The following is a 21815-nucleotide window of genomic DNA, read 5'->3' as shown; positions in this document are numbered from 1 at the left end:
GTGGGCAGCATGTGGGGACACGGGTGCCAGGGCCGCCCCGCGCCTGTGCCGCGGCAGGGCCGTGGGGCTGGAGTGCAGCTGCACCGGGGGGGTGCGTGGGGTCCTGTCACCCCAGGGAGCCGGGGCAGGGGACAGCCGGGGTCCGGCCAGCCCCCCCATGTCCCCTGCCTCCCCCCTGCCCTGCAATGCCAGCGACATGGGAGCCCCTTCATCTCCATCTCTGGTCCCCCCGGCTCGGGGTCGAGCCGTGCCCCCGCTCCACGGGGTCCCCGCTGCCCTGTGGGGCGCAGACCCTGGCCCGGGGAGCCCCTCACGGGCGGGCACCGACCCCACTCCCCCCAGCACCGACCCGGGCCCCCAGCTCCAGCTGAGGCGGCAGGGGATGGCTGCGCCCCATCGTCCCCCCGGTCCCCATGGGAGCCGCTTCATCTCATCGGGTTTGTTTTCACCTGAGTGGTGCCATTTTGTGCGACATTTTCTACCTCCGCTGAGGCTGGGGGAGGCAGAGCCTGGCTGGCACTGCTGGGGGGGCTGGGGTGGGGGGGGCTGCCGGCATTCCCGGGGCTCCCCAAAGCGGGATTCACCCCACAGCCGTTCTGTCCTCCCATGTTTGGCATCGCTTCCCACCCGGCAGTGTTTCCATCCATCCCACCATTGGCATCAGCCCCCTCCGGCTCCCCAGTGTAAACGTGAGCCAGGATCCTGCCCACCCCTGCCCACCCCTGCCTGCCCAGAGGAGCGGGGCTGCCCCAGGCTCCGGGTCTGAATGTGTCCCCCGGTGCTGGCCGGACCCGTTGGCGTGCCCCTGCCCGACAGGCTGTGCTGAATGTACCCTGTGCCCCCGGGCCAGGCGTGTCCCATGCGTGTGCGTGCGTGTGCGCCTGTGCAGGGGGCTGGCAGGGGTTCGCAGGGCAGGGGAGCTGCCGGACCCCGTGGCCGTGCACCACCTCGGCCCCTCGCCCCCCGCACCCACAGCCCCTGTGCCTTCCCCGCGCCCCCCAGGCCCCCCCTGCACCGGCCCCGCAGGGTCCCGGCTGCTGGCTGCCCCGTGCCGCGGTGCCAAGCACTACCCTGGGCAGGGGAGCGTGGGCAGCCCCACACTGGCCCCACCGTGCCACAAGGCACCAAGGCACCCCACGAGGCACCCCACGAGGCACCCCACGAGGCACCGTGCCGGCCGTGGGGAGGGCTGGCATGGAGGAGATGCCCCCGGGAACGGCTCCGGCTGCCGCCAACCGGGCCGGGGTGCAGGGTCCCCGAGGGACGGCATGGGTGCCCGGCCCCGTGGCACGGCCGGGATGGGCAAGTGCGCGGTGTCGGTGGCATCATGTTGCTTTTGTTTCCCATTTCTCTGTAGCTGGAAGGCCAAGGTGACAGCAGGCTGGGGCAGGTCATCGCTGGGGTCACTGGTGCTAACTGGTGCTAACTGGAAGCCTCGGAAACCCTTTCAGAGGAGGGTGCAGAGCATGGCTGGGGCTGGGCGGTGGGCCGGGCCCCCTGTGACCCGCACCCCTCCTTCATGGGCAGACCCCAGCGGCAGGTGCTGAGCTGCGCCGGGGCAGTGCCGGGCGCGGGGTGGCTCTGGGGGGGTCTCTTTTCCTCAGGGAAGGTCGGGAGCAGCCCGGGGGCTGGGGCCGGGGCTCACGCCTGCAGGCGTCGAGCGGCGTCGACGCAGCCCCATGCAGTGCCTGGGCGGCGGCAGCTCCTCACCGGGTCCCACTCACGGAGCTGGGAAGCCACCGGGGATGGGCTGCATGGGGACGGGGGACCGGTGTGGGACGGCATCTCCGGCTACCCCCAGCCCCATCCCCTCTCCCCGTTCCCCCAAGGGCAGAGAGGAGCTGCTGGTTGGGGCGATCTGCACCCCCCTTCCATGCCCTTCACCCCCGGGGTTTGCGTGGGGACGCCGGGGCCGCGCTGGCGGGACAGAGGGACACTTTTCTATGCACTCAAGCCACGGTACCCTCAGCCCTGGGCTGCTCCGGGCAGGGATCTCGGCAGCGGCAGGCGGCACCAAGCCTCTGCCCGCCCGGTGCTGCCCTGCTCGGCGTGGGGGGCCCGGCTGCGCGGGGGGCACGGGGCAGCCCCGGGACCCGCTCCCAGCCCCGGGGCTCGGCTGCACCCCTGCCGCCCACCCAGCCTATGCTGCAGGGGAAGGCAAACCCAGCGCCCCGGTGCCGGTGGCAGCACTGGGATGGTGGCACCTGCCCACCGGCACCACGGCGAGGGGGCGAGACCCGGGGCCGAGCCGGGCACTGTGGGATGGGGGCAGCTCCAGGGGTGCTCCTGCTCCCGCTGGGGACGGGGGTCCTGGGCCCCGGGGGGTGTCACCCCTGGGGGTGGCAGTGGGGACGCCCCGGCCTCAGGGAGTGGGGAGAGGTTTGGGCTGGGGCCGTTGGGTCCCAGCGGGGGCTCCTGGGGGGGTCTCGGCCACCTCCCTGGCCCCCCCCAGCACCGGGACCTGGCAGCCGCTGTCACGTACTGTAAATACTCTGTGTGCCACCTTCTTCTCTGGGACCCTCGGCGCGGGCAGGGGGGCGAGTGGGAGGCTGGGGTCCGTACCGAGACTTTTTTGTATACCACAAACTTTTTGTATATTTTTAATTTTGCTGCAACATGAGATATTAAATTCATTTCAATAAGCCCTGCCTGCAGGTACCTGTCCTTGCTGGCACCTCCGGCTTCACGCCCCGGGCTCCGCAGCGGGGCAGGGTGCTGCCCCTTGTGCCAGGGGGTTTGGGGATGCTGGGGGACGGAGCAGGGCGGCTGCAGCGGTGCTGCCTGGCCGGTGTCGGTGGCCCTGGCCAGTGTCGGCCCCGGTGTGGCAGCCGGCAGGGAAGGGGTGCGTGGGCAGGATGCAGCGTGCCGGGGAGGAAGCCGCTGGACAGAACCGCTGCCAGGCCAACCTCCTCCCTGCCGGAGGCCCCCATCCCCGGCCGACCCCCAGACCCGTGGGGGGCTCCGGCCCCATGGGCGGCCATGGGGATGGGGTGCTGGGTGCAGCTGCATGGGCTCCTCCCAGTGCCGTTCCCTGTGCCAGGGCTCTGCGTGGGCAGGGCAGGACGGGGGCAGCGAGGGCCGGGAGCCCCCAGCGCTGCCCCACGAGGATGACGATGGGGCTGATGTGGGGTCACGGGGCAGCGTGAGGTCCCAGGCCCCGGGGTGGGGGGTCCCTGCCGCAGCGAGGGGCAGGGGCTGCTCTGCAGCCAGGTCCCGCAGGCACCCTCAGTCCCAGCCCCAGCCCCAGTGCCTGCTCTTGTCCCATCCCAGCCTACTTCAGCCCCTGCCTCTGCCCAAATCCCAGCCCCATCCCAGCCCAAGTGCCACCCCAGCCTCATCCCCAGCCCTCGTCCCAATCCAAGCCCTTGTTCCAGTCCCATCCCAGCCTGCTGCAGCCCCTGCTTCTGCCCAAGTACAAGCACAGCCCCAGCCCCAGCCCCAGCCCCAGTCCCATTCCCATTCCCAGTCCCATTCCCAGTCCCAGTCCCAGTCCCAGTCCCAGTCCCAGCCCAGCCCAGCCCAGCCCAGTCCCAGCACCCCCCAGGAGGGGCAGGAACTCACATCCCAGCCATCCTGGTGGAGTTTCCGACACAGGAAAACGCAGCGGCGCCGAGCGGGGCGGTGGGGGCGGCCGTGCCGGGAGGCAGCGCCGCGGCCCCGCCATGGACTGCGAGGCCAAGAAGGGGAAGAAGGTGCGTGGGCCTGGGGCTGGCGTCCCGGGGGGCTGGCGGGAGGGTGGGAGCGGGCGAGACTCGCGGGGACGCCAGGACGAGGGGTCCCACACCCTGTCCCGCGGCACGGCAGGGAGAGGTGGGGTCCCCACGCGCTGCCCCCCGAACCGCCCAAATGCTGCAAATTTGGGATCAGCGAGCAGAGAGGTGCCCAGCCCCTCCTCGGGTGCTGGGTGCCCACGGATGCCACACATGGGTGCCAGGGTTGGGTGCCCAGCGCTGACGCGTCCCGGTGCCCGCTCTCCCTGCCAGGGCTTCGTGTCGCCCATCAAGCGGCTGGTTTTCCCCAAGGCGGCTCGGAGGCCAGCGCTCCGCAGCAGCGTCTACCGGCGGCCGCTGCACTCGGTGCCCCTCTACCCCCCCGACTACCTGATCGACCCCCAGATCCTGCTGCACGACTACGTGGAGAAGGAGGTGAAGGTAAGGGGGTGGGGGATCCCCAGGGATGCCCGGGGTCCCTGCCTGTGGCACAGTGGGGGGGGACAAGGCCACCACACCACGCCGAGAGCCAGCACCCGCGGTGGCCGGGAGGGTCCTGGTTCCCTCCCTGCCCGGGCAACACCCAGGGAGGGGGTGGGTGGGCTGGGGGTGCAGCAAGGACCCCCCATTGCAGGGTCTCCCTGCACCCAAGGAGATGCACCCTGCCCACGGGTGCTCCGGGGGAGGCTGCGAGCCATGGGGTGGGGAGGAGGCATGCCCCAGCCCCGCTCCCCCCAGCCCCACCAAGCTGCCCTGGGTTTTGTGTGTGTTCCCCCCGCAGTTTTTAGGCCACTTGACATGGGTGACAGCCTCCCTGAACCCCTCCAGCCGGGATGAGGTGCTGCAGCTGCTGGACACAGCCAGGGTAAGAGGGGTCCCGAAGCCCCCCACCCCTCGGAGTGCCCCCAGTGCTGCCCAGAGGGTGGGTGCTGGGTGCCCCACGCTGCTGGGTGCCCCACGCTGCTGGGTGCCCCGCGCCGCTGGCACGTGCTCTGCCCCTGCAGCAGCTGAAGGAGCTGCCGCTGCAGACGACACCGGAGCAGGACAGCATCCTCAGCCTCTCCGCCCGCTGCCTGCTGCTCACCTGGCGCGACAACGAGGAGCTGATCCTGCGCATCCCCACCCACGAGATCGCCGCGGCGTCCTACCTGCGCGACGACGCCCTGCATCTCCTCATCCTCAAAACCGGTGCGGGTGTCTGGCTGGGGCCACCGGCTGGGGCACAGCCAGCCCCGAGGGCCCTGTGTCCCCAGGGCATGGTGGCCCGGGGGGTGATGGGGAGGGTGCTGGGGCCGGCCGGGGCAGCAGCGTGGGCCGAGCACAGAAGTCCCCCCAGCTCTTCGAGGGGCTCGGCGGGGGTCTTGCCCAGGGCTGGAGGGGGGCACTGCTGGGGCTCCCCGCCGTCCCTGCTCCGTAGGGGTCCCGTCCCCGGGCTCCCCGCCGCCCCAGCAGGCAGGTCCCAGCTGCGCCCCCAGCCCCGGTTGCCTTTCATGGCAGGAGGAGAGGAGGCTGGAAGCGACCCCCGTCCCTGTCCCCCCGCGCATGGAGCCCCAGAGGGGTGCAGGGGCTCCAGTGCTTTGATCAGCAAACCCGGGCGCAGCTGCCAGCCGCAGACAGGGTCCCCGGGGAGGGGGCTGCGCCAGGCTGAGCTCCAGCCTGCACACGGAGCATCCCCTAATCCCCTGCCCCGCTGCCCCCAACCCACTGGGGCTCCCCTGTCCCCCACCCCACCACCCCCATCCCTCTGCATCCCACCTGCCCCGTGGGCTGGGCAGCCAGGGCAGGGGCTGGGGCTGGGTGGGCAGCGGAGCCCCCCGCCCTGATGCCCAGCCTCTCCTCACTGCCCCAGGCCTGGGAGTTGACCCCGTCCCCGCCGGAGCACACCCCGAGGCGGCCCCGGCCGGCCTGCCAGAGGCATTCCCTGCCGAGAAGCGTCCGGGGGGTTCGTGGCCAGAGGGGGGACGGCTGGGGGGCCCGATGGAGCGGCGGCACACCATCTGCAGCCTGGACTGGCGGGCAGCGCGGGGCGGGCAGGAGGGCCGGCAGGGCGGCAGCCTGGAGCGGCGGCGGGGCGGCAGCTGGGAGCGGCAGCAGCGCGGGCGGCCCTCGGGCAGCTGGGAGCGGCGGCAGCCCTGCGGCGGTAGCTGGGAGCGGCGGCGGGCTGGCACGGCCGGCGGCAGCTGGGAGCGCGGCACCGGCTTCGGTAGCTGGGAGCGGCGGCACGCCGGCAGCAACCCCCTGGACCCCCAGGAGCCCTGCCCTGACGCTTACTCCAACCTCATCATCCTCGCTGTGCCCAACAGGGTGAGTGGCCCCGGCACATGGCCACCCGCCGGCACACAGTCACCCATCGGCACATGGCCACCCGCCGGGACATGGTCACCCATGGACACATGGCCACTTGCCAGCACATGGTCACCCACCGGCACCCACCCACCCACGCTCCCTCCCACTCCAGGACGCTGCCGAGGAGTCCTGCGCACTCATCTGCCAGGTCTTCCAGATCATCTACGGGGACCAGAGCATCGAGTGCGTGGACCGCGCCGGGTACCACTACACCTCCACGCCCACGCGGCCCTGGCTCTGCAGCAGGAGTGAGTGGCTGGGGACGGGCACGGCGGTGCCGAGCGGTGCGGCACGGGGCTGACGGGCACAGCGGGGTGGGCAGGTGCCGTGGCAGAGGCTCGGCCCCACTCTCAGACCTCGGCTCTCCCTCCCCAGGCGAGAGCTGCCGCACGGACGGGACGTACGGCTACGACGCCGATTTCAGCTGCTGCAGCTCCTTGTGAGTCTGGCTCGCCCCAAGGTGCCCCTGCACCGGGGTGGGTGCCCCTGCCCCGGGGTGGGTGCCTGTCCCGGCTACAGGGACGCCCCAGCCCTGCCCGATGGTGGGTGCTGTGCAGCGGGGGGGGCAGGCGGGCACACGAGGGGTGCCGGGCCCCGCTGACCCCCGTCCTCCCACAGCAACGGCTCCCACGAGACCTTCGAAGCGTATTACAGTGGTGCCTCCTCGCCCTCCCACCACAGCCTGGCCACTGCCTGCAGCGGCAGCGACCAGAGCGGCACGGGGCTGGAGCAGCTGCAGGACTACATGGTGACGGTGCGGGCGCGGGGACGGGCGAGGGGCCCCGCTCCATGCCAGGGGCTGGGGAGGGGTGGGGTGGGCAGGTCTGAGCCCCCCGCACCGGGGAGCAGCCGGCGGGGTGTGGAGTGGGGTGGTCGGGGCTGTGCTGCCGGTGTGCCCAGCCCCGACCCGTCCCCGTGTCCCTGCAGCTGCGCAACAAGCTGTCACCGCAGGAGATCCAGCAGTTCGCCCTCCTGCTCCGCGAGTACCGCCTGGGCACGCCGGTGCCGGAGTACTGCGCCGAGCTCCTGCGCCTCTACGGGGACCGCAGGAAATTCCTCCTCCTGGGTGAGTGTCTGGGCTCCCGCCGCAGCCACCCTGCGTCACCGTGTCACCCTAGTGATGTCCGTGCATCCCTTGGGGACGGGGTGCTGGTGCTGGGTGTGCGCCGGGGGGGTACTGGGACCTCGCTGCTTGCGGGGGACAGGATGGGGCAAGCCCCCCTGCAAGCAGCTGGCGGGGCTGGCTGGCATCGCGCCCCAGCGCTGCCCACCCGGGCAGGGTCACCCCGCGGCTCACGGTGCCGTGGCAGGAATGCGGCCCTTCATCCCCGACCAAGACATCGGGTACTTTGAGACCTTCCTGGAGAGCATCGGCATCCGGGAGGGCGGGATCCTCACCGACAGCTTCGGCCGCATCAAGCGCAGCATGAGCAACACCTCGGCCTCGGCTGTGCGCAGCTACGACAGCTGGTCCCTGCGCTCCGAGTCCGAGTCCTTCAACCGCATGATCACGGACATCACCCACGACATCGAGGCGCTGGCGCGGGACGAGGAAGAGGAGGAGGAGGAGGAAGAGGACAACTACCTGTGAGGAAGAGCCGAAACCCAGCGGTCCCCTCCCTGCTCGCCGATGCGGTGCTGCACCTCCAAGCCCAGAGTTGCCAGGCGCCCAGCTCTGCCCCGGTGCCTGGTATGGGGGATGTTGTCCCCCATTTTGTCACCACGGGAGGGGACAGGGGCTCTGCACCGCCCTGGCAGCTCTCGGCAGGGCTGACAGCATTGAAGGGCAGCTGTGGCGGGGCGGGGAGCCCCCGGCCGGCAATGCCACATGCTGTAATTTCTGCAGATTGCAATTAAATGCCGGGGCTGGGAGCGGAGCAGGTTCTTCCCCACGGAAAGGCCATGCTGGGGCGGGGGGGCTGCTGGGGCGGGGGGGGCTGCTCGCAGCACTGCCAGGCACCGTGCCACTGCTGGGCTGGGCACCCTGTCCACCCCGCTGCCACACGCAGTCGCTCCCGCAGTCGGGGAGCTCCCAGTCGCGCAGGGGGTGCTCCTGGCAGCGCGGGACCCCGGGGAGCTCAGAGCAACATGGGGGGGCCAGGAGTGCTGGGGCGCTGACCCACTGCTGCCTGCGCTGCCGGCCTGGGCACACCCCGGTAAAGCGTTCGCCTTCCACGACGGGGGGTGCGGGCAGGGAAGGCCATTCCTGCCAGGAAAGCACCCGGGAGCCCCCGCAGCCCCGGGGATGCTCTGAGCAGGGGCTGCCGGCGCAGCGTGCCCCATCCTGCTGCCGAGCACCCCGGTGCGAGGGCAGGGCTGGGGGCTGCTGAGACGCAGGCCGTGCCGCGGGCAGCCGTCCCCCATCCCCATGAGCGACGTCCCTGCGACACCCGGCCAGCTGCGGGGCCGCGGGTGTTTCACAAAAGGAAGTTCCTGCCCTGGGACCCGGTTTCCTGCACCGCCGCCCTGCAGCCCTCCCGCCGCCGAAAAGGCCGCGCTCCCCGCTGGCCAACGTCCCCTGGCCGATGGCCCCTGGCCGACGTCCCTGAGCCGATGGCCCCTGGCCACTGTCCCCCGAGCCGATGGCCCCCGGCCGCTGTCCCCCAGCCACTGTCCCTTGGTGGGGGCTGCGGGACGGTGCTGCAGCCCCTGGCCAGCGCGTGGGCAGGCGGATGCCGGGGCTACTGGTAGCAACTTATTTTTCTTCTTAAAAAATTTACATATGCAAATCCTCATGCAGGCAAAGCACTCCTGGGCCTGGCTGCTTCCTCTGATGCTCCTGAGCAGAGGGCCAGAGGGCCCGGCCGTGCCTGCCCGTGATGGTCGGTGTCACGGCGGAGCTGCGCGTCCCTTTGCTGCTGCCGCCCCCGTCCCAAATTGAGGGGTGCTCGGGGTGAACGGGAGCACAGGCTGGAGCGCTGCGGGGCTGGAGAGGGGGCCCAGGAGGACCTTTGGCACGGGAAGAGCGGGGCCAGGAGAGACACAGCAAAGCCCCTGGCCCCTCCGAGCTGGGTCGCACAGTGCAAGCCCCCTGCCCCGCACCCCCCCGTGCCCTGCACCCCGTCACGGGGCAACGCTCGCGGGTTTCCTCTTTTCTCCTCTCTGGGGACACAGACCCAGGCTCACACCGTGACAGCCTGCGCTCAGCCCCCGTCCCCCGCTGCCGCCCACGGCCCCGCGCCGGGTGAGCAAACAGCCCGGGGGCTGCTCCGGGGTGCTGGGACCCCAATCCCCCCGGGGGTCCCGGGGGCAGCGGGGCTGCGGGCAGAGAGAAGGGCTCTGGCACCCATCGGGGGGACGTAAAGGTGGCCTCGGCGGCAGCGGGGTCCCCGCGGGCAGCACGGGTGCCCACGAAAGCCGGTTCTGCTCCCTTCGGCCCGCGGGGGTCCCGCCTGGGCCGGGGGGGGGGCCCGTTCGGTGAGTGCTGGGGGTCCCCGCTCCCATCCCGGTTTGGGTCCCCCGGGGCCGGTCCCGGGAGGTAGCGGCCGCGCCCGCCCGGTCGGGCAGCACCGGCGGGGCCGAGGGGTCCCGCGGCCCCCGGGAGGGCACCGGGGAGGGGTGGGGCTGCACCGGGAGGGGCGGGGCTTTGCTGGGCGGTGGGAGCCGGCGGAGCAGCGGCGGCGGCCCCGGCTGCGGGACCGGCACCGGGACCGGGCCGTGCCCGTGACGGCGGCGGAGGTGAGAGCGGAGCGGGGCCGTGCGCGGAGCCCCGAGGGTGCCGGGGGGGAGGCGGTGTCGGGGTGTCCCGGGGGGGCACGGTGCGGTCCCGGGGGGGTGAACCCCGCCGGTGGCCTTGCAGGGGACCCGCCACTGCCCGCCCCGCCAGCGAGGGCTCGGGGCAGCGAGGGTGCGGGGCAGCGAGGGTGCGGGGCAGCGTGGGTACGGGGCTGCGAGGGTACGGGGCTGCGAGGGTACGGGGCAGCGAGGGTACGGGGCTGCGAGGGTGCGGGGCAGCGAGGGTACGGGGCAGCGAGGGCTCGGGGCAGCGAGGGTACGGGGCTGCGAGGGTACGGGGCAGCGAGGGTGCGGGGCAGCGAGGGTACGGGGCAGCGTGGGTACGGGGCTGCGAGGGTACGGGGCTGCGAGGGTACGGGGCAGCGAGGGTACGGGGCTGTGAGGGTACGGGTCTGCGAGGGTACGGGGCTGTGAGGGTACGGGGCTGTGAGGGTACGGGTCTGCGAGGGTACGGGGCTGCGAGGGTACGGGGCAGCGAGGGTACGGGGCTGTGAGGGTACGGGTCTGCGAGGGTACGGGTCTGCGAGGGTACGGGTCTGCGAGGGTACGGGGCTGCGAGGGTACGGGGCAGCGAGGGTACGGGGCTGTGAGGGTACGGGTCTGCGAGGGTATGGGTCTGCGAGGGTACGGGGCTGCGAGGGTACGGGGCAGCGAGGGTACGGGGCTGTGAGGGTACGGGTCTGCGAGGGTACGGGGCTGCGAGGGTACGGGGCAGCGTGGGTACGGGGCAGCGAGGGTACGGGGCAGCGAGGGTGCGGGGCAGCGAGGGTACGGGGCAGCGTGGGTACGGGGCAGCGTGGGTACGGGGCAGCGAGGGTGCGGGGCAGCGAGGGTGCGGGGCAGCGTGGGTACGGGGCAGCGAGGGTACGGGGCTGCGAGGGTACGGGGCAGCGAGGGTACGGGGCAGCGTGGGTGCGGGGCTGCGAGGGTACGGGGCAGCGTGGGTACGGGGCTGCGAGGGTACGGGGCTGCGAGGGTACGGGGCTGCGAGGGTACGGGGCAGCGTGGGTGCGGGGCTGCGAGGGTACGGGGCTGCGAGGGTACGGGGCTGCGAGGGTACGGGGCAGCGAGGGTGCGGGGCAGCGAGGGTACGGGGGCAGCGAGGGTGCGGGGCAGCGAGGGTACGGGGCAGCGAGGGTGCGGGGCTGCGAGGGCTCGGGGCTGCGAGGGCTCGGGGCTGCGAGGGTACGGGGCAGCGAGGGTACGGGGCAGCGAGGGTACGGGGCTGCAAGGGCTCGGGGCAGCGAGGGTGCGGGGCTGCGTGGGTACGGGATTGCGAGGGTATGGGATTGCGAGGGCTCGGGGCAGCGAGGGCTCGGGGCAGCGAGGGCTCGGGGCAGCGAGGGCGCGGGGCAGCGTGGGCTCGGGGCAGCGTGGGCTCGGGGCAGCGAGGGCTCGGGGCAGCGAGGGCTCGGGGCAGCGAGGGCTCGGGGCTGCGAGGGCTCGGGGCTGCGAGGGTGCAGGGCTGCAAAGGCTCGGGGCAGCGTTGGCGCGGGACAGCAAGGGCACGGGGCTGCGAGCATCTGTGCTCTCGGAGCAATGGGCTCCCGCCACCCCACCTGGTCCCCACGGCTGGGGACAGCCACCCAGGCTGCGGGACACGGCTCTCCGGGGTGGGACGCACCGGGAATGGCTGCTCCTGCCGGCGTTCCCTGTGCCGGCAGGCCTCGGCACCGTGCTGCAGGAGCCGGCAGGCAAGCCGTGGCCACACGGTCAGTGCGTTAGCCGTGAGCCGGGATGCCGGGGGGGCTGTGGGACTCTCAGACCCCCGGGAGCTGTTTGTGCTTTGTCAGGCCAAATGCTGCGACCCGGTGTGGGACGGGCACAGCAAAGACTTGCTGCGGTGCCGGCCACGGCTGAGTTTCAGCCAGGCTCTGTGTGGGTTTGCCAGGATGGATCCAGCGCTGGGCTTTGCCAGCAGCCGGTCCCAAGCCTGAGCCCGGGGCATCGCTGGCGAGGGGGATGTGCTGCCTGGGGCCACCGCGGCTGCTCCTGCGCTGCCCTGGGGAGCGGGGCCGGCCCAGGCTTTGGCACACTGGGAAGGGACCACGGGATGCCCGGGAGGTGACAGCGATGTCCCTTGAGAGCCGTGGGAGCGAGGCGGTGCTGCTGGCACCCAGCTGCTCCCCCAGCGAGGCCGGCGGTGCTGTGCACGTCGCAGGGGCCTCGCTCAGCCCCGAGCTTCCTCCTTCACCATCACCGCTGTACTTCACCGTACCTTCTCCTTTCTCTGCACTGAGGTCTCCCCCGGAGAAGGGAAGTGCCTTTGCGGGCATTTTCCCCAGCGCTCGCTGCTTCTAGCAGCACATTTGCCTGCTGATGTTTCCTGGGGAGCTGGAGAAATTTGAGCATTTGCATTCACCCTGGGCCGGTGGCTGTTCGAGGCAGCTCCACCGCCGCAGAGAGCATGCTGAAGAGCGGTGACCCGCGGCAGCGCGGGGGCCACGGCCGCGCCGAGGGACGGGGGGGCCGCAAGCACCGGCGGTGCTGGGCGGGGAGCCCCGAGCTGCGGGGGACCCCCTCCGGGACAGGGGTCCTGCTTTGCAAAGAGGCTCTTTCCCACCACGATGCTGAGCGCCTGCAGCCCCAGCTGGGGAAGGGCCGCAAGGCTGCTCCGTGGCGCAGCACCGTGCCCCTCGCCAGGCGCCCCGTCGCCCCGCGGCTGTCACCCACCCCGGCTCTGCGGGGGGAGCGAACCCCTCTGTGCCCGCGGCAGTGCAGCCGGGTGGGCATTGCGGCCCTGTGCCGTGCGCCGGCGCCGTGCTGTGCCGGGCGGGAGCTGCTGGGAGTGGGGCTGGAGCGGGGCTTTCACCTCTGTTGCAACGGCTTCACTTCCCCTCCCTCGGCTGCAGGATGGGTTGCGTGAAGTCAAAAGAAGCTGGCGTCCAAGAGATGATAAAAACCGAGCCTGACCCCGACCCCAGCCTCCAGCAGGGCCATTACGTGAGGGACCCCACGGCCGCCAACAGGAAGGTGAGCGGGAGCCGCCGGCCAAGCCCGGGGCGCGGGGCTGAGCCATTGCAGGGGGCTCAGCCCCTCTCCTCGCCCCGGCCACCAGCACGGAGAGCGGGGCCGGCTGCGGTGCCCGTGCCCCAGGGCAGGGGCTTGGCCGTGGGATGGGAGCGCGGAGTCCGGCCCAGCTTGTGCTGGGGCAGGCACAGAGCAAACCTGATGGGAATCAAGGAATTATGGAAAAAGGGAGAGAACAGTGAAGGTGTTTGGGAGGGGGCAGAGATGCTGGTGCTGGCGACTTGGGTGGTGCCGGCGGTGCCCCTCGGGTGCCCTCCTGCCGCTCGCCGCTGGGGGCTAGGGCTGTGGCGGGGCTGAGACCCCCATAGGGTAGAGGTCTCTTCCACCCGCAACATCACTCTCTGGTTTCTGTCCCGCTTTCCAGAATAATAATGTCCCCGGTGCAGCCGTGCCCCCGCCTGAGGATGGGGGGCTGCAAGGTACAGGGGGGCTGCAAAGCGGGCGCACAGGGTGGGAGTGTGCGGGGGGAGCGTGGCCAGGTCCTCTGCAGCCTGGGTCGAACGCTGCCGGTCCCGGCGCGACGGGAGCTCCGGGCTTCCTCGAAGGCCAGATGTGGCCATGGCACGACGAAGATGGAGGTGCTGGGTGCTGCGGGGGTCCTGGCCGGTGTCCTGGCTGCCCGTGGCAGGGGTGGCCAGGTGCCCCGTCCCAGCACGGGGGGGGTGCCCAGGGAGCTCCCTCGCTGCAGGCTCGGGGGACAGCGTGGTGCTGGCACTCTACGACTACGAGGCGATGTGCTCCGGGGACCTGAGCTTCCAGAAAGGGGAGCGGCTGAAGGTGCTGGAGGAGTAAGTGCTGCCAGCGTCCCCCCGCCCCGGGGTCTCCTGAAGGCTCGCGTGGCCCTGCTGGGGTTTTTTTCTGGAATTTTCCCCTGGAGGAGCTGTGCCAGGTGCCGTAGGCTGACCCGATGCCGTTTCTGTCGCAGGTCAGGGGAGTGGTGGCAAGCGCGGTCACTGGTGACGGGGCGCGAAGGCTTCATCCCCAGCAACTACGTCGCCCGAGCCAACTCGCTGGAGACAGAGGAGTGAGTCCATCGCTCGGTGGCACGTCCCGGCTCCGCGCGGTCCCGAGCTCCCCCACCGCAGCTTTCCCCGCTCCTGCCCCATGTCCTGCCCGCAGCCCTGCCCCACGCCAGCCTTAGCTCTCCCAGCCCCGGCAACGTTCATCGGTTCATTTGTTTCTGCTGCAGGTGGTTTTTCAAGGGCATCAGCCGGAAGGATGCGGAGCGGCAGCTCCTTGGCCCCGGGAACATGATCGGCTCCTTCATGATACGGGACAGCGAGACGTCGAAAGGTCCGGAGGGATGCGGGCAGTGCGGTGGCGGGGAGCGGCTGCCGCGGAGGGTCCTCCCGCACCCAGGCTTGCCGGGCAGAGCAGCTCGGGAGTTGCCTCCCCAGCCCGGGGGCTCTGCTTTGCTGCGGGGCAGGGACTGGGGGTCCCATGCTCCTGCTGCGAGTGTCCCTGTGAGAGCCCATAGTGCTGCCACATATCCGAGCCCCACGGTGGGGATGGGGGGGGACGTGCTGCTTTGAGGCAAATTTTTGGAGTTTGGGGTGCAGGTGTAGCTGGCCTCGTGCCTGGGGCCGCGGTGGCGGCACGGTGGGGATGGGTGCTGCAGTCGTGGCTCTGCTGGGTGACGGCACCGCACGTGCCGCGAGTGCGGGATGGCCGGGCGCGGCGGGGACGTGCCCTCCGCTCGGGGGCTGGCGGCTCACCCCTCCCCAAACAGGCTGCTACTCGCTGTCGGTGCGGGACGGGGACGACGTGCAGGGCGGCACGGTGAAGCATTACAAGATCCGGATGCTGGATAGCGGCGGCTTCTACATCTCCCCGCGCAGCAGCTTCGATACGCTGCAGGAGCTGGTCCAGCACTACAAGGGTGAGCCCTGGTTGCCTGGTCCTCTCGTCCCGGATGGGGCTTTGTCCCCGAGCCGAGCAGCTGCCGGGCAGCCGGGGGCACGCAGAGGCTGAGGGGCTGCTGCCTGTCACCGCTCCCGCTGCGGCTCCATCTGCGACGTGCAGCGACTCCCGGACCTTCCCCTGGCGCAGTGCCTGGCTTGCCGGCCATCGCAGCCACGGGTGTCCGTGTCCCCAAGCGCCCGCAGTGCCCATGTCTCCCCCTCCCTGGGCAGTCTGCTGCCCTGGCTGTACCGGCGCGGTGCAGTAATGCCCGTCAGGGCAGAGCGATGCCGGCGGGGCCGGGCTGCGATGGCTGGTGTTGGACGTGTTTGCAGTGGGGTGCGTGGTGCCAGGACGTGCCCCGCAGCCACGGAGGCTGTTGTGGGCTGTGCTTCGAAGCACAAAGCGGGCGGTGAGACGGGCCGGCTGACGACTCTCGGCACTCCCCAGCAGGGCAGAGCGACGGGCTGTGCCAGAAGCTCACCCACCCCTGCTGCATGCCCACACCGCAGAAGCCCTGGGAGAAGGATGCCTGGGAGATCCCTCGGGAGTCGCTGAGGCTGGAGAAGAAGCTGGGAGCCGGGCAGTTCGGAGAAGTGTGGATGGGTGAGAGCGAGAGGGAGGCAGCTGGGAGGAAGATGAAGGTGATGGTGGATGGGAGAGGGCGGGGGTGGGAGAGGAGGTGGAGGGATGGCGGGGTGGAACAAGCAGGGAGGGAGCGACCTGTGGGAGAGGGGCGCGGGGAAGTGGAGGTGGCCCTGGCCTTAATGCAGGGCTTGCTCGGGGCTGGGCGCGTGGGGACAGCCCTGGGCCACGCACGGTCTCCAGCCCTCGTGCGGCAGCTCTGTCTGCAGGAATGGGTGCTTTGGCTCCAAAGTCCAGTGCTCCCGGTGCCTGGGCACCGGGCAGGCTGGCAATGGTCTGTCGTGCCACCCCACAGCTACCTACAACAAGCACACCAAGGTGGCGGTGAAGACGATGAAGCCGGGCAGCATGTCCGTGGAATCCTTCCTGGCGGAGGCGAACCTGATGAAGACGCTGCAGCACAGCAAGCTGGTGAAGCTGCATGCGGTCGTCACCAAGCAGGAGCCCATCTACATCATCACCGAATTCATGGAGAAAGGTGCTGCGGGTGCCCCTGCATGGTCACTGCGGGCCAGGCAGCAGCGCCCGGGTGCCCCAGGGATGGTGCGGGATCAGCCCCTCCTGCATCCCTGGGGATGGCCGTGGGCTCTGCGCTGGCTGCCGGGGCGCTGGGACCGGAGCCGGCTCCTGGCACTGCGTGTCCGAGCACGCCAGGGCAGGGTGCCGGGCAGGGTGCCGGGGCAGGGTGCCGGGCAGGGGGATGCGGTGACAGCCCTGGGAGAAGGAGGGATGGGGACTGGGGGCAGACGAGGAGGAGCGCTCCATAAGACAGGAGGGAGCCTGCAGCAGGGCTTGCTCCTCTTCCCAATCCATGGGAGCGGGGTGGGGGGGTCAGGCACGTTTCCTGACCGAGTCCCCGTGTCGTGCTCGGCTCCCCGGGACCCTGTGCCGCCCACAGGACCCGTGGCACCCCGCGGGTGGGCGCAGGCTCCGTCTGAGCCGTCAGCCCTGGCACCCTTCCCTGTCCGCAGGGAGCTTGCTGGATTTCCTGAAGAGTGACGAGGGGAACAAGCAGCTGCTCCCGAAGCTGATCGACTTCTCTGCCCAGGTGAGGAGGGAGCAGACCTTCCCCAGCCCCTGAGAAGGGTGAGCGGGGGGATGGAGGAGCCCAAGAGCTTTGTTTGACCAGGAAAACGGGGGTGGTGGGGATGCAGGAAAGGAGCCGGTGAGGTTTCCCTGCCGCGCTGCCCTTGCACCCTGCGGGCAGCCAGCTGCCTGCTCGCCCCGCGGGTCCAGCTGCCTGCACAGCAGCAGGTGTGTGCGAAAGGAGAAGTGGCAGCTTCCTCCCCGCTGGCCCGTTGACTGCAGCACCGTGCCTCGCCGGAGCTGCACCGAGCCCGGCGGGGTTTGGCCAGGCTGCTCCTTCCGAGGAGCCAGGAAATCTGTGTCTTCTAAGGCTGCCGTGGTTTCTGCAGCCCTCGCAGCCCGTGGTGCCATTGTGGCTTTTTGGAAGTCGCGGGGGTTGAGGGTCGGAGCTTGTTTTCACTGCTCACATTTGCACCGTCCCTTCTCCAGGACGTGCAGATGCTGGCTGGCGTGGCCTGTCTGAGCCCAGGGCTCCCCAGGGAGCAGCCATGGCAAGGCTATCGATTCCTCTCCATTGCTGCTGCTGTGATAGTTACCTGCAAACAGCACGCTCTGCGCAATAGAGCCTCATCTGCAAACCTTGCAAAAACCCCACAAAACCCCGCATGCCAAGCCCGTGCCACCCCGGCACCTGCTCCAGGGCAGCGTCTTGCGCCGTGCCCCCGGGCAGGACCCACGTACAGCTGTGGCAGCGTTAAGCTTCGGGTGCTTAATAGGAGCTCTACAGCCCGACCGTTTTGCTGCATTCACAGTGCCTGGGAGATTGAGCCGGGCACGGTTTCTAGAAGGGAGTGTAGCGTGTTGTGTCACCCCACGGCAATGCCTGCGGGAGGTTTGTGGTTCATTAAAATCATCTACCTGCCAAAGGGCTGTCACGGGCGGGGGGAAGGCAGCTGGAGAGGCAGGAGGACTCGGTGAAAATCATTTTGGGGATATTTTCAGGAGCTGATTTTGAGTACAGCTGAGCGTGCTGTTATACATTTAGCTTCATGTGTGCAACCATTTGTGCAACCGCTGTCTTGTCCCTGCTGCTTCTGCAGTGTCCCCAGATGCTGGCCGAATCCAGGGACTCCTTGAGCTAAGCTTGGTACCTCTCTGAAATAATTCGTAGAGGTACCTGTGCAACAGGAAAGCCAGGATGGGAGCCCAGACCCCGGGGGCTTAGACCAGGTCACTGGCTACTCGAGCCAGCTGTGCCGGGGTCTGCTGATCAGCTGTGCACTCCATCTGTTCCCGGCAAGCTGGCTCTTGCAAACTGCCCGGCTTGGCTCCGTAGCTCAGAGGGGCCGCTTTCTGCAGCGCTGAGAAGCAAAAGTTGAAGCGCTTTCATGTGCAGGCAGCAGGCAGGCAGGCAGCTAGCGAGCTTGGCACCCAGGCTTGTGCTGGGGCTGAGTTGCTGCGAGCAAAACTGTGTCTGAGGTCATGGAAATAATCCTTCCCCTCTTGCAGTGCTTGTTAACTTCTGTATTTTGTGTGGAGAGCTCTGTGAGCAACTGCGCCTTACCCTGGCCCGGCTTGTGCAGGTGTGACAGGGACTGGAGGGGTGTCCCCTCTGGCCCCTTCCCCTCCCGGTGCTGGTAGCACCCAGGCATGGGATAACCTGGCACAAATCTGGGGGTGGTTTGCGCACACGCCAGCTCCTCTCTGCACTGGTCGGGGCTAATAGCTGCACGCACAGCCGCTGAGTGGCAGGGACTTCAGCAGAAGGAGCTGGGGGGGATCTTCGGGGGTCGTCGCAGCCATCCTGCCCCCAGGCAGGGCTGATTCTTCACAAGCTGCTCTTGAAGGCCCCAGGCATCTCCCTCGGGAGCCCCACCACCGCGCTTCTCCCTCCTCACCAAGGAAGCTCTGCAACGCTGGCCAACCCTCACCGCAGCAATTCAAGTCCATTTGTTGTTCCCTCAGTGTGGAGAGAGGATAGTTTACTCCCTGCTTCCCTCAAGCAGTTGTTGATGTATTTGGAGACTGGTCTCGCATCTTCTCTGACCAGAGAATGATTTACTGCTCTTCACGTCTGCGTGGCTCCGGATGAAGCAGCTACACCTTGCCCTGGGGACATCCACAGACATTGCTCATGGGCACGTCAGCTCCTCGGGTGCCAGTTCTCACCAGTTCTCCCCGCTTTTCTCACACAGGGGCTTAAATGGGTCGTGCTGGGCTGGTCACCCCAACCCTGAGCTCTTCTGCAGGGGATTGCCTGCACGGAGAGTGGTTCCCATGCAGGAGAGTCGGTCACGTCTCCTGCTGTGCCTCTGCCTCCTTTCATCCCCTTTCCATGCGCTGGCCAGAAGCATTTATCCTCTTTCCATTTCCAGTAACAGTCACGTTGGGGAGGCTGTGTTATTTCAAACAGCCTCTTTGCATTTTTCTCTTTCCCCTTTTTACAGATTGCAGAAGGAATGGCTTTCATTGAGAAGAGGAACTACGTCCACAGAGATCTGAGAGCTGCAAATATTCTGGTGTCAGCAGTACTGGTGTGCAAGATTGCAGATTTTGGACTGGCCAGAGTCATTGAAGACAACGAGTACACGGCCCGGGAAGGTGCAGGAGCTGCTGGGGGCATCTGGCCGCTTTCCGAGCTGCTGAAGGGTTGTGGGATTCCCTTAGAGCCACTTACCAACGTGTGACCTTGGTGGCAAGGACCGTGGGAGGGATGTGATGTGTAAACAGGCAGATGAGGGAAGCTGTTCTCATTTGCATCGCTTCACATCTTCCTCTTCTGTTTGTTTGTTTCTTGTTCCCCACGTTTCACGACCAGTTTCTTAGCATTTGGGTTACAGCTCATGTGATCCATTGGATCTCTTTGTCCAGGTGCCAAGTTTCCCATTAAATGGACTGCACCAGAAGCCATCAACTATGGATCTTTCAGTATAAAGTCAGATGTCTGGTCCTTTGGGATCCTCCTGACCGAGATCATTACCTACGGGCGCATCCCATACCCAGGTAAGGAGATGAAATCCCTCCTCTGATCTGGTTCCAAACGACATGCTCCACCTTCTGGGCCCCATCCATGGGATCCGTTTCTCCATGAAGTTAGATCACTGAAAGCAGAGGGAATGGTGAGAAATCTGGATGTCACACTGGGAGCAGAGCTCAAAGACAGTAGCACAAGATCTCAAGATGGCAATTCTGTCTGTGAGCCATGGAGAGGAGCCCAGAGCCCCAGACAGTTTCCAAGCAGCCTGCACCACTCATTTAGCTGTAGCTACTGTTTGGACAAGAGCTCACCTAGGATGGATAATAAGGAAGATTTTTTTTTTCTCCCTGGGAGCCCTCAGTGGACACCAGCTGTTTTCACTGACCTGAAATCCATGCTGGGGGACATGGGCCCCCTCTTCTCAGTTTCCACAAAGCAGAGCTGGGACATCTCCTCTGGAGAGCCCAGGAAATGAGTCCAGGTAGTGATGACTTTGGGGTGCCCACTGCTCTGGGGAGAAGGGCAGCTACTCTACCTACCGCCTTGGGGCTGATCCTGCAAGGAGGTCCTGAGCTCCTCCAGCTCCATGTGAAACCAGCAGTAGTCAGGACCTCTAAAACATCTGGTCTGTCTGTTTCTAAAATAGAAGATCATGTTTTTAATGTGAGAGGATAATTGACTTGCCCCGGGCTGTGCTGCACGTCCCTGGGAGAGCAGGCATCACACGCCACAGGTTCCCGGCTCACGGGTTTGTGCCGCAGCACTAACACGTGGTTTTCTGCCTCCTGCAGCTGAAGCATGTTTGGAAGTAGCACGTCAGTTCAGGGCTGATAGCTAGGCCAGATGTTTTTGGGAAGGCTCGAACAATCTGTAAATCATCATTAGGAACTGCCCTCTATTTTATACTAATTGCTTCTTTGGTACCTTTTTTCCACGGGAAATTATGCTGTAGAAGAAAAGTAAAAGTTGCCACAAACTGACCGTGAAGGATGTGGGGTGGCATAGAGGGTTGTCGGGGAAGGACCAGTTCTGCCATCACGCTAACTTATTTTTATCAGCGACACAGGAAGGAATGGCTCATTAAAGACTCAGCAGATGGAGCAGTGTAGCCTTTATTTTGTGGAAATTTATACAAAACAATTATAATTCCCATCTGATCTGCTCAACTGAGGTACAAAACTGCATGCTACAACTAACTGCATGTCAGTTGTTCGCATGTTTCCCTGACCGGGAGCAGGAGTTCCCCCTGCCCAACCCCTCTAACCCATCCTTTTTCTTCCTAGTGACATTGCCCAAAGGGTGGGTAGATTGGGATTTGGGCGGGTTTTGCCTTTTAAAGAAATCGGTGATAAACCAGGAAACGTTCACCCGTCCTGCCCTGTTTCTCCAGGGATGTCGAACGTGGAGGTGATCAGGGCCCTGGAGCGCGGGTACCGCATGCCCCGCACGGAGAACTGCCCCGAGGAGCTGTATGACATTATGCTGAGGTGCTGGAAGACCAAACCGGAGGATCGTCCCACCTTCGAGTACACGCAGAGCGTTCTGGAGGATTTCTTTACTGCAACAGAGAGCCAGTATCAGCAGCAGCCGTAATTCAGGAAGCTTGGTGAAGACAGCGGTTACCCCACACTATGCCCGCCGTGTCGGCGGCAGCGAGCACACGCACCCTGCTCTTCCCCGTCCCACCCGTGATCTGCCTGCGCACACCCTCCTCTGCCCGCCTGGCCCAGGAACCAGAGCCTTCCTGGTGCGGCTGGGCCGGAGGCGGCCACGCTCGGGCCGGCTGGGGCTGCCGGCCGGAGGGAGAAGCGACGCGGGGCCGTGTCTCACCTCATGCCTTTCCCACGTGCCGGAGGCAGCTGCTCCGGGAAGCGCTGGCTGGATGGTGGTTGCCCACATTGGCAGCACCACGCAAGGAGGGACGGGGCCAGGCCTGTTTGAGTTACAAAGAAAAAAAAAACAAAAAAAGATTGATGATTTTTTTTTTTTTTTTTAATCCTTCTCAGATCTTATCACGGTGTTTTGCAGAAGTAGGTGCTTTAGTTGTGCCAGCCTCGGCAAAATGCCATTAGCGCCCGGCACGCTGTGCAGTGCCCACGTCCTTGTGTGTTGGGGAAATCCCAGTGGATTCCCACCCGGGGCACGCTGCGATGCAGCACGTCGGGTCGTCCTTGAGACGGGATCCTGGGCTTTGAACCTCAAGTGTGGTGGAAATGTGTTTCTCTCCTCGCCCTCCTGGGCCGGTGTGGTGGGCGGCGCGTGCCGCGGGGTACGGACAGACGTAGCCGGTGCTTTATGCGGCAGCCCCTGGACGATCCCCCCAGCTCGCCTCAGAGGAGCTTCCGGAGCCAAGAGCAGCCCTAAGGTGGCCACCGCCGGCCCCGGGCCTGGCCGAGCAGCTTCTCCTTCTGCGGCAAAGCCGGGCTGCTCCGCTCGCAGGCGCGGTT

At 67.5% G+C, this 21815-nt stretch overlaps 2 protein-coding genes across 3 annotated transcripts; both read left to right on the top strand.

Moving 5' to 3' along the window:
- The first annotated feature begins 3662 nt into the window (after positions 1-3662).
- CCM2L (CCM2 like scaffold protein) lies at positions 3663-7647 on the top strand. Its single transcript, XM_075721257.1, has 10 exons — positions 3663-3692; positions 3984-4151; positions 4492-4575; positions 4715-4898; positions 5560-6014; positions 6169-6304; positions 6432-6495; positions 6675-6810; positions 6984-7122; positions 7367-7647. Exons 1-10 carry the CDS (start codon positions 3663-3665, stop codon positions 7645-7647), a joined length of 1677 nt encoding a protein of 558 aa, XP_075577372.1.
- A 4997-nt stretch (positions 7648-12644) lies between these two features.
- On the top strand, positions 12645-21041 carry HCK (HCK proto-oncogene, Src family tyrosine kinase). Of its 2 annotated transcripts, XM_075721258.1 has the most exons (12): positions 12645-12764; positions 13186-13240; positions 13510-13609; positions 13747-13845; positions 14011-14114; positions 14551-14700; positions 15174-15326; positions 15661-15843; positions 16337-16413; positions 18839-18992; positions 19263-19394; positions 20759-21041. In XM_075721258.1, exons 1-12 carry the CDS (start codon positions 12645-12647, stop codon positions 20959-20961), a joined length of 1530 nt encoding a protein of 509 aa, XP_075577373.1. In that variant the 3' UTR covers positions 20962-21041. The 2 variants fall into 2 exon arrangements, with proteins under 2 accessions (XP_075577373.1, XP_075577374.1); XM_075721259.1 differs by lacking the exon at positions 13186-13240 and having other exon boundaries at positions 12645-12774; positions 13492-13609.
- Positions 21042-21815: the final 774 nt, after the last annotated feature.

Source organism: Pelecanus crispus, chromosome 14, assembly GCF_030463565.1.
Source record: "Pelecanus crispus isolate bPelCri1 chromosome 14, bPelCri1.pri, whole genome shotgun sequence".
Classification (NCBI taxonomy): Eukaryota; Metazoa; Chordata; class Aves; order Pelecaniformes; family Pelecanidae; genus Pelecanus; species Pelecanus crispus.
This window is presented reverse-complemented; position numbering and strand designations above follow the sequence as displayed.

Bases quoted from the DNA above. Each gene is read 5' to 3' on its own strand.
- CCM2L (XM_075721257.1), top strand. From the start codon at position 3,663: ATGGACTGCGAGGCCAAGAAGGGGAAGAAG. The intron at 4,576-4,714 runs GTAAGAGGGGTC...CTGCCCCTGCAG, and splicing joins AGCTGCTGGACACAGCCAGG to CAGCTGAAGGAGCTGCCGCT. The intron at 6,496-6,674 runs GTGAGTCTGGCT...GTCCTCCCACAG, and splicing joins TTCAGCTGCTGCAGCTCCTT to CAACGGCTCCCACGAGACCT.
- HCK (XM_075721258.1), top strand. From the start codon at position 12,645: ATGGGTTGCGTGAAGTCAAAAGAAGCTGGCGTCCAAGAGATGATAAAA. The intron at 12,765-13,185 runs GTGAGCGGGAGC...CCCGCTTTCCAG, and splicing joins CCACGGCCGCCAACAGGAAG to AATAATAATGTCCCCGGTGC. The intron at 15,844-16,336 runs GTGCTGCGGGTG...CCCTGTCCGCAG, and splicing joins CACCGAATTCATGGAGAAAG to GGAGCTTGCTGGATTTCCTG.